General features: G+C 48.9%; 1 protein-coding gene across 2 annotated transcripts in view; it reads right to left on the reverse strand.

Annotated features, from left to right (window-relative positions):
• Positions 1–12,188, reverse strand: part of LOC149308238 (fibrillin-2-like) — a 70,850-nt gene that overhangs the window by 8,489 nt on the left and 50,173 nt on the right. For both annotated transcript variants that reach the window (XM_089535369.1, XM_089535370.1), the window contains 22 exons: positions 11,626–11,748; positions 10,940–11,101; positions 10,787–10,855; positions 10,305–10,430; positions 9,892–10,017; positions 9,490–9,639; positions 8,863–8,934; positions 8,489–8,614; positions 8,183–8,308; positions 7,547–7,672; positions 6,491–6,607; positions 6,251–6,379; positions 5,680–5,799; positions 5,119–5,244; positions 4,777–4,929; positions 4,236–4,301; positions 3,270–3,395; positions 2,626–2,745; positions 2,375–2,497; positions 2,045–2,176; positions 1,144–1,269; positions 570–776 (listed from right to left, as the gene is read on the reverse strand). In XM_089535369.1, the coding sequence (XP_089391495.1) occupies positions 570–776; positions 1,144–1,269; positions 2,045–2,176; positions 2,375–2,497; positions 2,626–2,745; positions 3,270–3,395; positions 4,236–4,301; positions 4,777–4,929; positions 5,119–5,244; positions 5,680–5,799; positions 6,251–6,379; positions 6,491–6,607; positions 7,547–7,672; positions 8,183–8,308; positions 8,489–8,614; positions 8,863–8,934; positions 9,490–9,639; positions 9,892–10,017; positions 10,305–10,430; positions 10,787–10,855; positions 10,940–11,101; positions 11,626–11,748 (2,751 nt within the window). The remainder of the gene's footprint in view (positions 1–569; positions 777–1,143; positions 1,270–2,044; positions 2,177–2,374; positions 2,498–2,625; positions 2,746–3,269; positions 3,396–4,235; positions 4,302–4,776; positions 4,930–5,118; positions 5,245–5,679; positions 5,800–6,250; positions 6,380–6,490; positions 6,608–7,546; positions 7,673–8,182; positions 8,309–8,488; positions 8,615–8,862; positions 8,935–9,489; positions 9,640–9,891; positions 10,018–10,304; positions 10,431–10,786; positions 10,856–10,939; positions 11,102–11,625; positions 11,749–12,188) is intronic.

Here is a 12,188-nt window from a genome sequence, read left to right on the forward strand (position 1 = left end):
ACAGCACTGGAACTAAACCAGTGAGGCCCACAGGCTTTGAAGAACGGCTGTATTTTTACTTGGTGCTCAAAGGAAACCCGTGTTGATGCCAACTGGGCCTCTAAAGGGAGGGCTTTCCACAACTGGGGTGCCACAGATGAGAGGGCCTTCTAGAGATAGGGAGGACCTCCACCCACCCGCCCATAGACCTCAATCCTCAGACAGACACATCTAGGGAGAGGGATTTCTTCACATTTGGGGGGCCCAAGCTGTTTAGGGCTTTAAATGTCGTCACTGGAACCTCTCATTCAGACTGGAAACGTGTTGGTAGCCACTTTTTGGACTGGCATTGTATGATGCCTGCTTGGTATTCCAGTCATTCCTTGACGGAGCCCTCCCTTCTCCACTGGTGCAAAAGAAAAGATGGGGTACTACTAAGGCTGAATCCCCTCTAGAGATAGGGAGGATTATTCTGAAGCCAACCAAGGCGAGGAAACAGTACCACGCATGGGCTGGAGAGATGCTTTTCCTGCCATCCCCACGGCTGCTGCCTGAGGCAAACAACTCATTCCGGCCCTTCCCTTACTTACCTCTCCCATCAGTTGTGTAGCCCAGCCCATGTGGACACATCTTCTTGTAAGGGCCGGTGCCTGGAAAAGGGCAGAGTTCGCACTGGGGACCCCAGCCTCGCCCTCCGTTGCAGCAGCACTCCGATTTGGTGACCTGGTGCCGGTTGGTGGAGGACATCTGGCACATGGTCTGGAGCACTTCCGTGAAGCAGAACCCTTGGCGGGTGTCTGGGGATGGAAGGGGGAAAAGGCAGGGGGTTCTCAGAGTGACCACTCACTGTCCCCTCGGATGTTTCATGAGGGCAAAGTGCAGGCAGGGCAAGGGCTAGCAGGGACTGGTCACTCTCTTCAGGGCATGGCCTGGTGAACCTGAGATGAAGCTAATAGCAAATGGGCTCTTCCAGCCACGTCTGACCTCCTGTCCAGTGTTTTCTGCATCAGTTGGGTTGACAGACCCAGAGGCAGGACTGGGGAAGATGCAGGGGTCAGTTTTCACCCCATGGCCTCAATCCCTCCCCTGGTTGCTGCCAGAACATGTCAAGAAGGGCACCCCATGAGCTGCCACTAAGGGCATGATCCGGGGAAAGTGGCTTACCCAGGCACTCGGTGCCAGAGGGGCTGCTCTGGAAGCCTTCATTGCAGTCGCAGTGGTAGCTGCCCACTGAGTTCACGCAGCGCCCATTGGGGCAGATCCCAGGCTTTGTGCGGCATTCGTTCTCATCTGGAGAGGAAGCACCAGCGACAGTTGGTGTGTATGTATGTGGGGGGATTTCATGTCTCCCACAGGTATGTGGCAAAGAGGTGGAGTGAGGACATCCCCAGTTTGGTGGAGGGCTGCTCTCTCTGACCACAGACAGGCCCAACATTTCCCATGGAAAACCCTCCCTGTGTCCCCAAATGAGAACTCTGAGAGCCAGCATGGTGTTGTGGTTCAAGCATGGGATAAGGACTCCAGGACACCAGGATTGAAATCCCTTTTGAGCCACGGAAACTCACTGGTTGAACTTGGAAAAGTCGCACTCTCTCAGGACTATGGACTGTGCACTTAAATTCTGTTTTTAGCCTCAACGAGTGTGTTACCATTTAGTCAATGGGATTTACCCACATATTCTCTATTAAACAAGACCTTTAATGGACCTAATCTACTTGGGACTAAACCAACAGGTTTCCAACGCTCGCTGTCTAACCTACCTCAAAAGATATTCTGATGATAAAATGTGTGTGCACGTATAAAACACCTGTGTACATTGCTCTCAGATCTCTAGAGGAAGAATGGTAATATACAAAGTAACACACAGTAAAACAAAAACATCACCCTTGCTATACCACTCCATCCAAGCAATTAATATAAGGCTCTGAGTAATTTCCTACAACTCAGTCTCCCTCTGGATCCAGAGGTTTCAACAGGGCCCATCTACGTGGTTTTTCCCTCCTGTACAAACATGACAACTAGAAACCTGATTTAAAAACAAAACAAACAACAGCATTTGTATCACCTGTACAGCCTTCACCATCATGCCTGCGCTGCATCCCAGGCGGGCAGATGCAAGCAAAAGTCCCAATGAGGTTCTTGCACATCATCCCATGAGATTCGCAGTCATGCATCCCTTCAACACATTCGTCCAGGTCTGTAGTAAGACAGGGAAAAGAAGCCGGGTGCAAAATGGAGAAGGAGACCCACATCAAGCATATGCTTACATATTTCATGTTTCTGAGACTGGAAACTTGCTTTCAGGGAAGGGGAGAGAGAATTATGTGGGAGAGCCTCTCCTTTGTGGGCCATACTTTCTGGGCTTAGTCAGGTAAGCCTGCACAAGGCTCCTTACCTTTGCACATCCTCCGGTCATCCCGCAAAGTGTATCCGGAAGGGCAGGTGCAGTCATAGGAGCCGAGGGTGTTGATGCACCGAAAGGCACAGAGCAAGGGGTTCAAGGCACACTCATTGATATCTGGAAGGCAGAGATGGCAGGGAAGGGGAGAGACATTTGGGTCATTTCACTGAACCTCGGGGTGCACATACAGAAAGTGGAAATTAGCCAGCACCAGCCATCCCAAAAGTAGTGCTTAACCCCATTACCTTCACAGGTCATCATTGGCCCCGGCTCAAACCCTTCGTCGCACACACACTCAAAGCCCCCGACCACGTTGGTGCAAGTCCCGTTCCCACATGGGTTTCCAATGGAACATTCGTCTGTGTCTGCCCATGACAGGAGAGAGCAAGAGGGCACAAGGGATCATTAACAAACATGTCTGTCTTGCGCCACTGGGGTAATCCTGGATTTGTCTACTCCAGAGTGAGACCCAGTGCGGGGTGTATGCCAGAGGCTGGGTATGAATTACACTGGCCGAGATTCAATTAAGGAGGCTGGTATTCCCTTCCTCCTTCTGCAGTGTCCAAAGCCCCCTGCCAAACTAACTGAAAAAACCCTGAAGCCACCTCACACACCCATCCTATACTCCATGGTGAGCAGGCAGGGTCAGAGAAGTGCCTGGCTACATCCCAAAGCCAGATGCACAACAATGACTTCAGTGCTGAGATATGCGGGGGTCTTCCAGGGGTCTCAGCACCACTGTGATCATTCCGTGTTTGGATTTGGCGACAGAGCCAGATGCCTCTCCAAGCCTGTCTGCCCACCACATCCCCAGGAATACTAATGGTAACAGGGGACAGAATATAAAACAACAGCCTTCTTGCCATGGGACAGCAACCCAAACACTTACCCACACAGTTCACTCCGGTGTAGTCGAGGTTGTACCCAAAAGGGCACTCACAGCGAAATGATCCATCGGTGTTAATGCATGCCCCATTGATGCAAATGCCTGGGTTCTCAGAGCATTCATTCACATCTGAAAGGGGAAACAGAAGGAGCCCAATAAGGAAGGCAAAAGATGTTGTCCCATTCCATTCCTAGCCCATCTTTGTACCAGTTTATCTTGTACCCAGAAGAAAGTCAGGGTTTATCCAGAAAGGTTAAAAAAAGACCCTGGAAGTATTGAGTCTTCCCAGCTTTTTTGGTTTTGACTTTACCTGCGTATGCACAGTTTTGCATCCAAACTCTTTCTGGAACTACCCCAGGTTTCCCTCCCTTCCTCTCCCTTGGGTCTTTCTCCCAAGCCACATCTAGTTCCAGTGCAACACAGTCATAGAGAGGTACATTTTGGGAAAGAGTGGATTATTTTAAACTTACTGGGGGAATGGGAAGGAAAAGTCCTTGGAATGTCTGGGAATTCTTCAAGATGGGCAAAAAGTCACTCAGTTCTCCAAAATATAATCAACCTGGACTGGAGCAAAACCTGAGACTTGAAGAGTCCCCACCCCACATTTTATGGAGAGTCTCTTAGGGCCCGAACAGACAGGCCAAAATAAAGCTGCTTCGGGTCACTTTGGAAGTATGCTGTTTAAATGACACATGCATCTGAAGAGGCTAGAAGCTGCGCCAAAGCCACGCTCCAGTCCTTAGGATTGGAGCATAGCTTTAGCATGGCTTCCAGCCTCTTAGGACGCATGCATCATTTCAATTGCATATCTCCAAAGTGACCCGAAGCAGCTTTATTTTGGCCTGTCTGTTTGGGCCCTTCGTCTCTTTCTCCTAGTAGAATTTCATGTCGTGGTGTAAATCTGAAAACAAATCTCGCCAACAAAGCCTCCTTTCTTTACACAGAAAGGAGAAAAAAATGCACACTTACCTTCTCTGGTATCTCCTGGTCCTGGAATAGCCCCATGACCATATGGGCACAGCTCCTGGAAAGCAACTGCACAGCAGAACAGAAAAGAGATAATTACATTGTCTTTCTAAGCTACAAACAAGTACATTAATAAATGATGCTGTTCAGATACTGGAGGACAATGCCCCGGCTGTGGGGATATCAGTTGAATTCAGATCAGACAAAGTGTGGGGCAGAAGAGCAGAGTATGACCAGGTTTCAAATCCCTCCTCAGCTGTGGAAATACACTGGGTGACTTTGGGCAAGTCATGCGCTCTCAGCCTCAGAGGCTTGGAGTACTTTTTGCCAAGAAAACTTTGTGACAGGTTTGCCTTATGGTCGAAATGCACACAATAGCAGGAACAAAAATATCAGCAATATTCCATTTTAATATGTAGATCTTTAGCAAGCCTCTTATGTAAAGTGCCTGGCCCCAGGACACACTCCTTCCAAAGATCCAAGCAGCCTGCATTTCTCTCTTTCTCAGTGCCAGACCCCCAAGGACAGACATCAAAGTACCTACCATTCCCCTCCTGTGGGCACAACTCGCAGGGGTCTCCCCAGCCTTCTCCGGGCATCTTGCTGCAGCAGCACCGAGCTTTTGTGGTGTTGAAAGCTTTGGGGACAGAGCACTTCCCATTGTCAAAGCGGGTGAAGCAGAAACTCTGGCGGGTGTCTACAAAAGGCAGGATAACAAGGTGAGACAAGGTGTGTAAAAAGGGCAAATTATACTTTAATGGCAAGGAATGGAAGGGAACAGGGTCAAAAAATTAAATAGGCAATAAATGCCTTTTATACAAATCTGGGGTGCCAGTGTAGAACACTGGATCCAGCCCTGTGGGGCAGCCAACCAAGTGATACTCACCGAAGCACCGTCGGCCATTATCAGAGAGCACGAAGCCTGGTGGGCAGATGCACTGGAAGCTCCCGGGCGCATTGGTGCAGGTGCCAAAAAGACAGATGTTTGGCTCCTCCTCGCATTCATTGATATCTGCAACCCCACCACAGATGACAGGTCAAGCCCCACAGAACAAGCGGAGAGTGGAAGGCCCTGGCCAGGCAGAACACAGCCTCTTTTGCCCCTATTTAATTCAGGCTCTTCCTCCCCAGAATTCCAAGGTTTAACACCCGAACAGGTCCAAGCAACTGCTACAGCTAAAATAGAAACAGGGCTGTCACTGATATCTGGCCCCTCTTTGGGCACCTACAAGGCACCCTCCATGTCTCAATGTGTGCCAGCTGCTGGCTGGTGTCTTTAAAAGAAGCTACAGTCATGCCAGATAACGCATTCCAGGTTTTATTCTTCAGAAACCCCTTTTAGAGATCAAGCTCGAACCCCAAACAGATTCATAGATACAGAAGTTACAGCTGTCTCTGCTGGCGGGTGTGAGTGTGCACAAGTGCAGGGTGCGCCCCTTCCCCTTACCAATGCAGTTGTCATTCTGCACCTCGTATCCTGGTGGGCAGATGCATCGGAAGGAGCCCTCCAAGTTCTGGCAGGTCCCTGGAGAACAGGTTCCTGGGAGGCTGATGCACTCATTGATGTCTGCAAGGGAGGGAGAAGAAAGGGATTGCCACCATGCCCCCCAAAAGGATAAGCAGCACAGCACCCCAAGGAGGCTTCACATCTCTCCCTTTGCTCCTAATTTTTTTTTTTTGGGGGGGGGGAGGTTTCACAGAATTCACTCCATAAGTAGCTGGAGATCTAGGAATCAGGTGGGCCCTACAAACAGGTTGGGGCAATTAAAGGAGGAGAGAAACATTGGGGTAGTTCAGAAGGAAGAAAAAGGTCAGGGTAATTCATGAGAGAGGAAAGTCAATTCAGCAGAATGAAGAAAAAAGAAGCCTTTTCTCTCCTTTGCCCCAGGGCTGAGCCAGACCCCCTGTCACCCTGCTAGGACCAGAGCCTGGTGAAGTTACTTGTGACTCCCAGAAACCCTCAGTAACCAAGCCAGCTAGAAATTCTAGGCACTGAAGTCCAGGAAAAGGGCACCTACCTACGCAGTTCTTGCCGTCCGGCGTGTGGTCATAGCCTTCTTGGCAGAGGCACCGGAAGGAGCCAATGTTGTTGATGCACTGTCCGTTACGGCACACCTGCCCCGCTAGCGAGGAACACTCGTCCACATCTGTGGGGAAGGGCATGTTGGGGCATGGGAGAAGCCGGCTGGCCATTCCCCTGGACCTTGGCCAGCCCTCCCTTCCTCCTCACCCGGCCCAGGCCACTGCGGCCTCCTTACCCATACAGTCGTTGTTGTGGGTCAGCTCAAAGCCAGGGAAACAGAGGCAGTTGTAGGAGCCAACTGTGTTCTTGCATGTGCCATTCCCACAGGGCTGGCGGTCACATTCATCAATGTCTGTGAGTGGGATTGGGTACACATAGTCACAAAAGCAGAGTAAAAAGATGAAGGTAGCTATTACATCAGACGGAAAGTGGGCGGTAGCGTTTTCAAACCTGAATATTATATGTTTGGCAACTTTTATGACAACCCTGAGAGGTAGACCACAACTATGCTCTCCTCCTTACACATGGGAAGGTGATGTTTGGGTGGAAGTAGTGGGTTTAAGGCTACCTGGAGAGTCATATTCATACCTGGGATGTTCTTCCATCTCATATTTTTATACATAAAAAACAGAACCAAAAGTGAAATAGGTTTTCATGGCCAGCATCCATAGTTTTTTGGGGGGTTTTTTTGGGCCATGTTCTAGAAGAGCCCATTCCAAAAGAATTTATAATGTGGAGACAGGATTGAATATAAAATCTGAAAAATTATGTGGGCCTCTTTTAAAGATCCAAAGCATTTCACATATATTAACCAACACTGTACAGGGATCTTTAATGTGAAGCCAACAGAATAATCTCTCACAACCAATCAATCACTTCAAGACATGACAAAACTAATTCAGAAGGATGGCAAATATGTCAAAATTATTTTAGAGCAAGGGCAAGGCTTTCTGCCCTCACTCCAAATTTTCGCAACTAGTCTGCCAGAAAAAGTCAAAGATGGATAATCTATGGGGGTTACTGTTGTTAAACCCTGGAGTTCCATCAAGACAGTTTCTGTTCTCCTCCAGTGGTTGGGAACTACTGCTACTCAAAGCGAAATACAGAATTCTCCCCTCCTCTCTTCTTTTTCTCCTTACAACAACCTTGTCAGGTAGGTCAGGTTGTGCAAGAGTGACCATTCCAAGATTATCTTGGGACTTTTGTGGCTCAGTGGGGCCTTGTAACCAGACTGACCTCTGGCTTTGGGCCGGCAGGTGTCAACATGCCAAGGAAAATGTGGCACACGTACCCATGCACATGGTCAGATCGCCAGTGGCCTTGAACCCGTTGAAGCAGATGCAAAGGTAGCTCCCTTCTGTGTCAACACAGTCACCATGGCTACAGACATTTGGGATTTCCTGACATTCATTGCGACCTGGGAACAAAAGCCAAAGACAGAAAACAAACTGAAAAGAAGGTGGGCAAATGTTCTGTCGGGGGCTTGCAGCAAAAGAGATTTCTTTCAGGGGGGAGAGAAGGGTCAGTGGGCCAGGATCCACATTTTTCCCTCTCCTGCTCAGTGGTACTGACCAGTCCAAGAGAGGCCACACAGTATATTTGCAAGCGTACACGAATGGAACCACTTTTAACTGCTACTCTCCCATCCTATGCAAACCCAGTATTAGTAGTTTCTCTACTGACCTTCCCCAAACTACTGCTCTCTGGGAGTGCAGTCCAAGTCCCTTGCCAAACTACAAATCCCAGGATTCTAAAGGACAGAGCCACGGCAGTCAACCTGGGATCAAAGTGCTATAACCCTAACTCCAGCAAATTAAGATACTCTCCAGGGTTGCTTCACCCTACACCTACAATGCTGGTCCTACATCTAATCCCACTGACTGAGGACTTCTGCATCCAGGATACGAGGGAACGGTTCCCATCTTACCCACGCACGCTCCGCTGGGAGAGAGCTTGTATCCAGAGGAGCACTCGCATCTGTAGCTGCCGGGGATGTTCAGGCAATCTGCATTGCGCTGGCAAAGGTTCTCTCCACTGCTGCACTCGTCGATGTCTATGGGGCAGCAGAAACGGAAGTGGAGAGACAAGTCACGTCCAGAGATGCAAAGATGCTCCATCCCACTCCCCTGCTTTAAGCTTAGACCTTTGGTCTGTGCATCTCGTCTTGAGAGGCCAGTCCCCACGCCACCCATGTGCTCTCTGACACGGGGATCCTTGCCCTTGATCGTCCTACCTTCACAGATCAAGAGGATGTTGTTGTAGCTGAATCCAATGGGGCATTCACAACGGAAGCTGCCAATCTGGTTGATGCAAACCCCGTTGGTGCAGATGGCTGGGATCTCGCTGCACTCATCAATGTCTGCAGGCAAAGGGGCTGTCACTCTGTGGCTCCTGGCACCCAGAGAGACCTGGGTTCACATCCCAGCATCTCCTCTTAGGGTCTCTGAAACCCTAAAGAGCTGCTACTGTCGGTCAGTGTAGACAAGACTGAACTAGACTGGCCAGGGGTATTGGGAATAAGGAGCAGAATTGCAGAGCACCCATCCTGCTAGTGAAGGCTCAAGAACCACAACTTTCCTCCCAGCTCAGATGTAAGGGCTCACATACCAATGGGTTTCCCTGTGTGGATGTCAATGATAAATCCAGGCGCCTGGTTGCCACAGAGGATCTGGTACTCGGCTGTAAGGAAAAGAGGTGGTCAATGGCTCAGTCTATGAGGGAAGCAAAGAAACCTCCCAAAATGCTCACCTCATTTCAAGCATCTGAATATTTGGGAGGCATACAGGGTGGTTCTGAACTAATTCTAAGATAAAGTGCTTGCAAAACCATATCTGTGGTTTTACAGTGTGGGCAGCTTAAAAATGGAAGAGTGAATATCCATCCATCCATCCATCCATCCATCCATCCATCCATCCATCCATCCATCCACATAAATAAACGCTCACCGTGCAGGAAATAATGCATAAAAACAAATGCAAATTTCAGGTGTGGGGAGGAAAAAGAAACAACGAAAAACAAATGGGAAGGAAATGTGGGTAGAATTTGGAGAAACTTTGTGAGATCGAAACGGCGAGGTTTTCACATCCCTGTGTACCTTTTGGGAAAACCTAATAAACTAGGCCTCAAGGGTTTTAATAAAAAGGAATTTTGGATTTGACACACTAGACATAAATTGGACCTCCAAGGGAAAGTGTTCCATAATCAGAGAGCCGCCAGTGAGGAGGCCTTACTTACTGCTGGCAGGCGTAGGGCAAGGTTCACATGGTTTATTCCAGGCCTTGCCGATGTTGTAGGAACAACAGCACATCTTCTTGGTCATGTTGAAGGAGAGCTCGTTCTCACAGGTGTCATTGTAGTTCCTGTAGCACAAGCTTTTCCTCATGTCTGGAAGAGAGGCAAGCAATGGATCCAGTCATTGGGTACATCAGGAGATTCCTGATGGCAGATCAAGCCCAAAGAGACTGCTACAAGTCCAGAGCCCTGTTCCCTGATGGTGAACTAGGTGCCATAATGGGAAACCCAAAAAGAAATGGATAGATTTTCCCACCTAGACCCAGAGAATTACAGTTGGAGAGATCGTGCTCTGAACAGCCGTACTCTCTCTATGAACCTGGCAGAGTCTTAAGATCCTCATACCCATGCAGTTGTTGCCTCCGTTGACTTGCATGTATTCCGGTGGGCAAACGCAAGTGTAATTTCCCAAGGTGTTGTAGCAGGTCCCTGGCCCACAGATCCCAATGTGAGCAGAGCATTCGTCGATGTCTGAACAGGGAAGGTGGATAGTGGGACAGGGGAGGAAAAAACCCAAGAGTTACCCAGCATGCTAAACTGAGGTTATTGTACTTTGGACTCATCCTAAGACAAAGTGACTCATTGGAAAAAACAATAATGCTTGGTAACATCAAAGGCAGGAGGGGGAAATGGGGACTGCACTACAGGATCCAAAGCCCCAAAGGGTTAAAGGAGAAAGGGGGACTGTTGTACGGTCTACCTCTGTCTTCACCAATGTTTCTGGGAATTCTGCTCTCCAAAAAGCAACCACACAATACCTTCGCAAATGCGGGTGTCTTCGTTCAGGTAGTAGCCCAGGGGGCATTCACACTGGAAGCTCCCAAAGGTATTGACACAGTTCCCTCCTTGACAAAGTCCTGGCAATTCTTGGCACTCATCGATATCTGTAAAAGGGGCAAAGAAGGAGACAGAGCATCCAGCTGGTAAATCAGGGCTGGCGACAAGGAGCACCCAACTTAGTGAAATAGGTGAAAAAATTCACTTTAAACAGCTGGAGAATAATATAACTAAAAAGTAAATTATTAAGAAATAAAGAGCGATATTTTCCTAACATTTGAACAGAATCTTGTACCGCAGCAGTGCATCTGTGGGGTTCAGCTGTAATTTACAGCTAATATTTTTAGGATTGCTAATCACAAAATGTCATTTTTAAGTTGCATTTGTAGCCAAAACATGGCTTCTCACACCAGAACCCTCAAAAGGTTATCCTCATTGAGCAGAGGCACTCTGTCCTGCTTACCTTCCAAAATTACTGTGATGGGGTTTGGACGGAAACCTTCGCCGCCTGGACACAAGGTCTTGTATTCCGCTGCAAGAAGAGATTGAAGTTACCCAAAGGAAAAGGAAACCAACTGCCTCCACAGCAGCCCCGCCAAGCGTGGCCCAGACTCACTGGTATTGGCCGGGGGGCACAGCTCACAAGGGTTGCCCCAGGCCCGGCCCAGAGAACAGCAACACGAGGCCCGGGTGACGCCAACGCCAATCTCAGCGCTGCAGGAGATGCCGCCATCGCCCCGGTCCTGCGTATCCAGGAAGCAGTTGCCGACTCGGGTATCTGGGGTGGCAAGAGAGAAGAAGAAAGAAAACGAAAGACAGAAAGAGAGAGAGAGAGAGAGAGAGAGAGAGAGAGAAACATGGCTGAGGAGTAGCAGTGGCACAAGACTGAGCAAAAGGTGGCCATCTGGTTGGATAGTGGACTCCAACTCTCATTGATACAGTCAAAGGAGTGAGGGATGATGGGTATTGCGGTTCAAGAGCATTTGGAAGTCTGCACAAATCTCCCCGGCCCCCACCTTAAGAGTGATGGAAATGCCTTTGTTTCCATCATAGTAAAGGTGCCTTAGCCCCTGAGGTTGGGAAAGTTACTAATTTGGATTGCAACAGGCAACTTGAAGGCACATAGACACATGACAGTTGGAACTAGATTTTAAGATACAGGCTAATGATTGAACCACAAAACCTTCACAGAGAGAGACCTGAAATGTAAAACAACACACACACACACACACACACACACATGCATGTACATATGTCCATCTTCGAGGATGCAATAGGGATTTGTCCCCCACCTGCACTTACCTACACAGCCCACTCCAGTGGGGTTCAGCTCAAAGTCTTGAGGACAGTTGCATAGGTAGCTCCCAGGAGTGTTGACACACAACCCGTTGATGCAGTTCACTGGATCCGCACATTCATTGATGTCTGTGGAAAGAAGAATTTGGAGGCAGGGAGGAGAGCGTAAGTACAGTTCTGTCCATGACTGGTTCTGTTTTGTTTGGTTGGCATTGTTTGGAAGTTTGTGCGGCCCTCTCCTGGAAGGCCTTGGGGTAAGAAAGCGTCTCCTGGTTATCCTCCCACCCTACAATGAATAACAGCAACGTATTATTAATGTTGTTAAAATAATTTTTCAGGCTCTGAAGGGGGATGTGTCAGAAGCAGCCAGGGAGAAAGCAAAGGTAGACTGGATCAGCTTTGAGAAGGGGTTTTGCATGCACAAGATGCACGATGGGGCTAGTTATCCGACTCTTGAAAAATAAACCCACCAAGTACCATCCATTCCAGCGCAGCCCACTAAAGACATTAGTCAACACCCCAGCAGCTCCCTGGATCCCCCCCCTTTTTACAGTGCTTTGGGGAAACAG

This window comes from Sceloporus occidentalis, unplaced genomic scaffold, assembly GCF_023333645.1.
Source record: "Sceloporus occidentalis isolate IW3139 unplaced genomic scaffold, rSceOcc1.0.p SCAF_8, whole genome shotgun sequence".
NCBI lineage: Eukaryota > Metazoa > Chordata > Lepidosauria > Squamata > Phrynosomatidae > Sceloporus > Sceloporus occidentalis.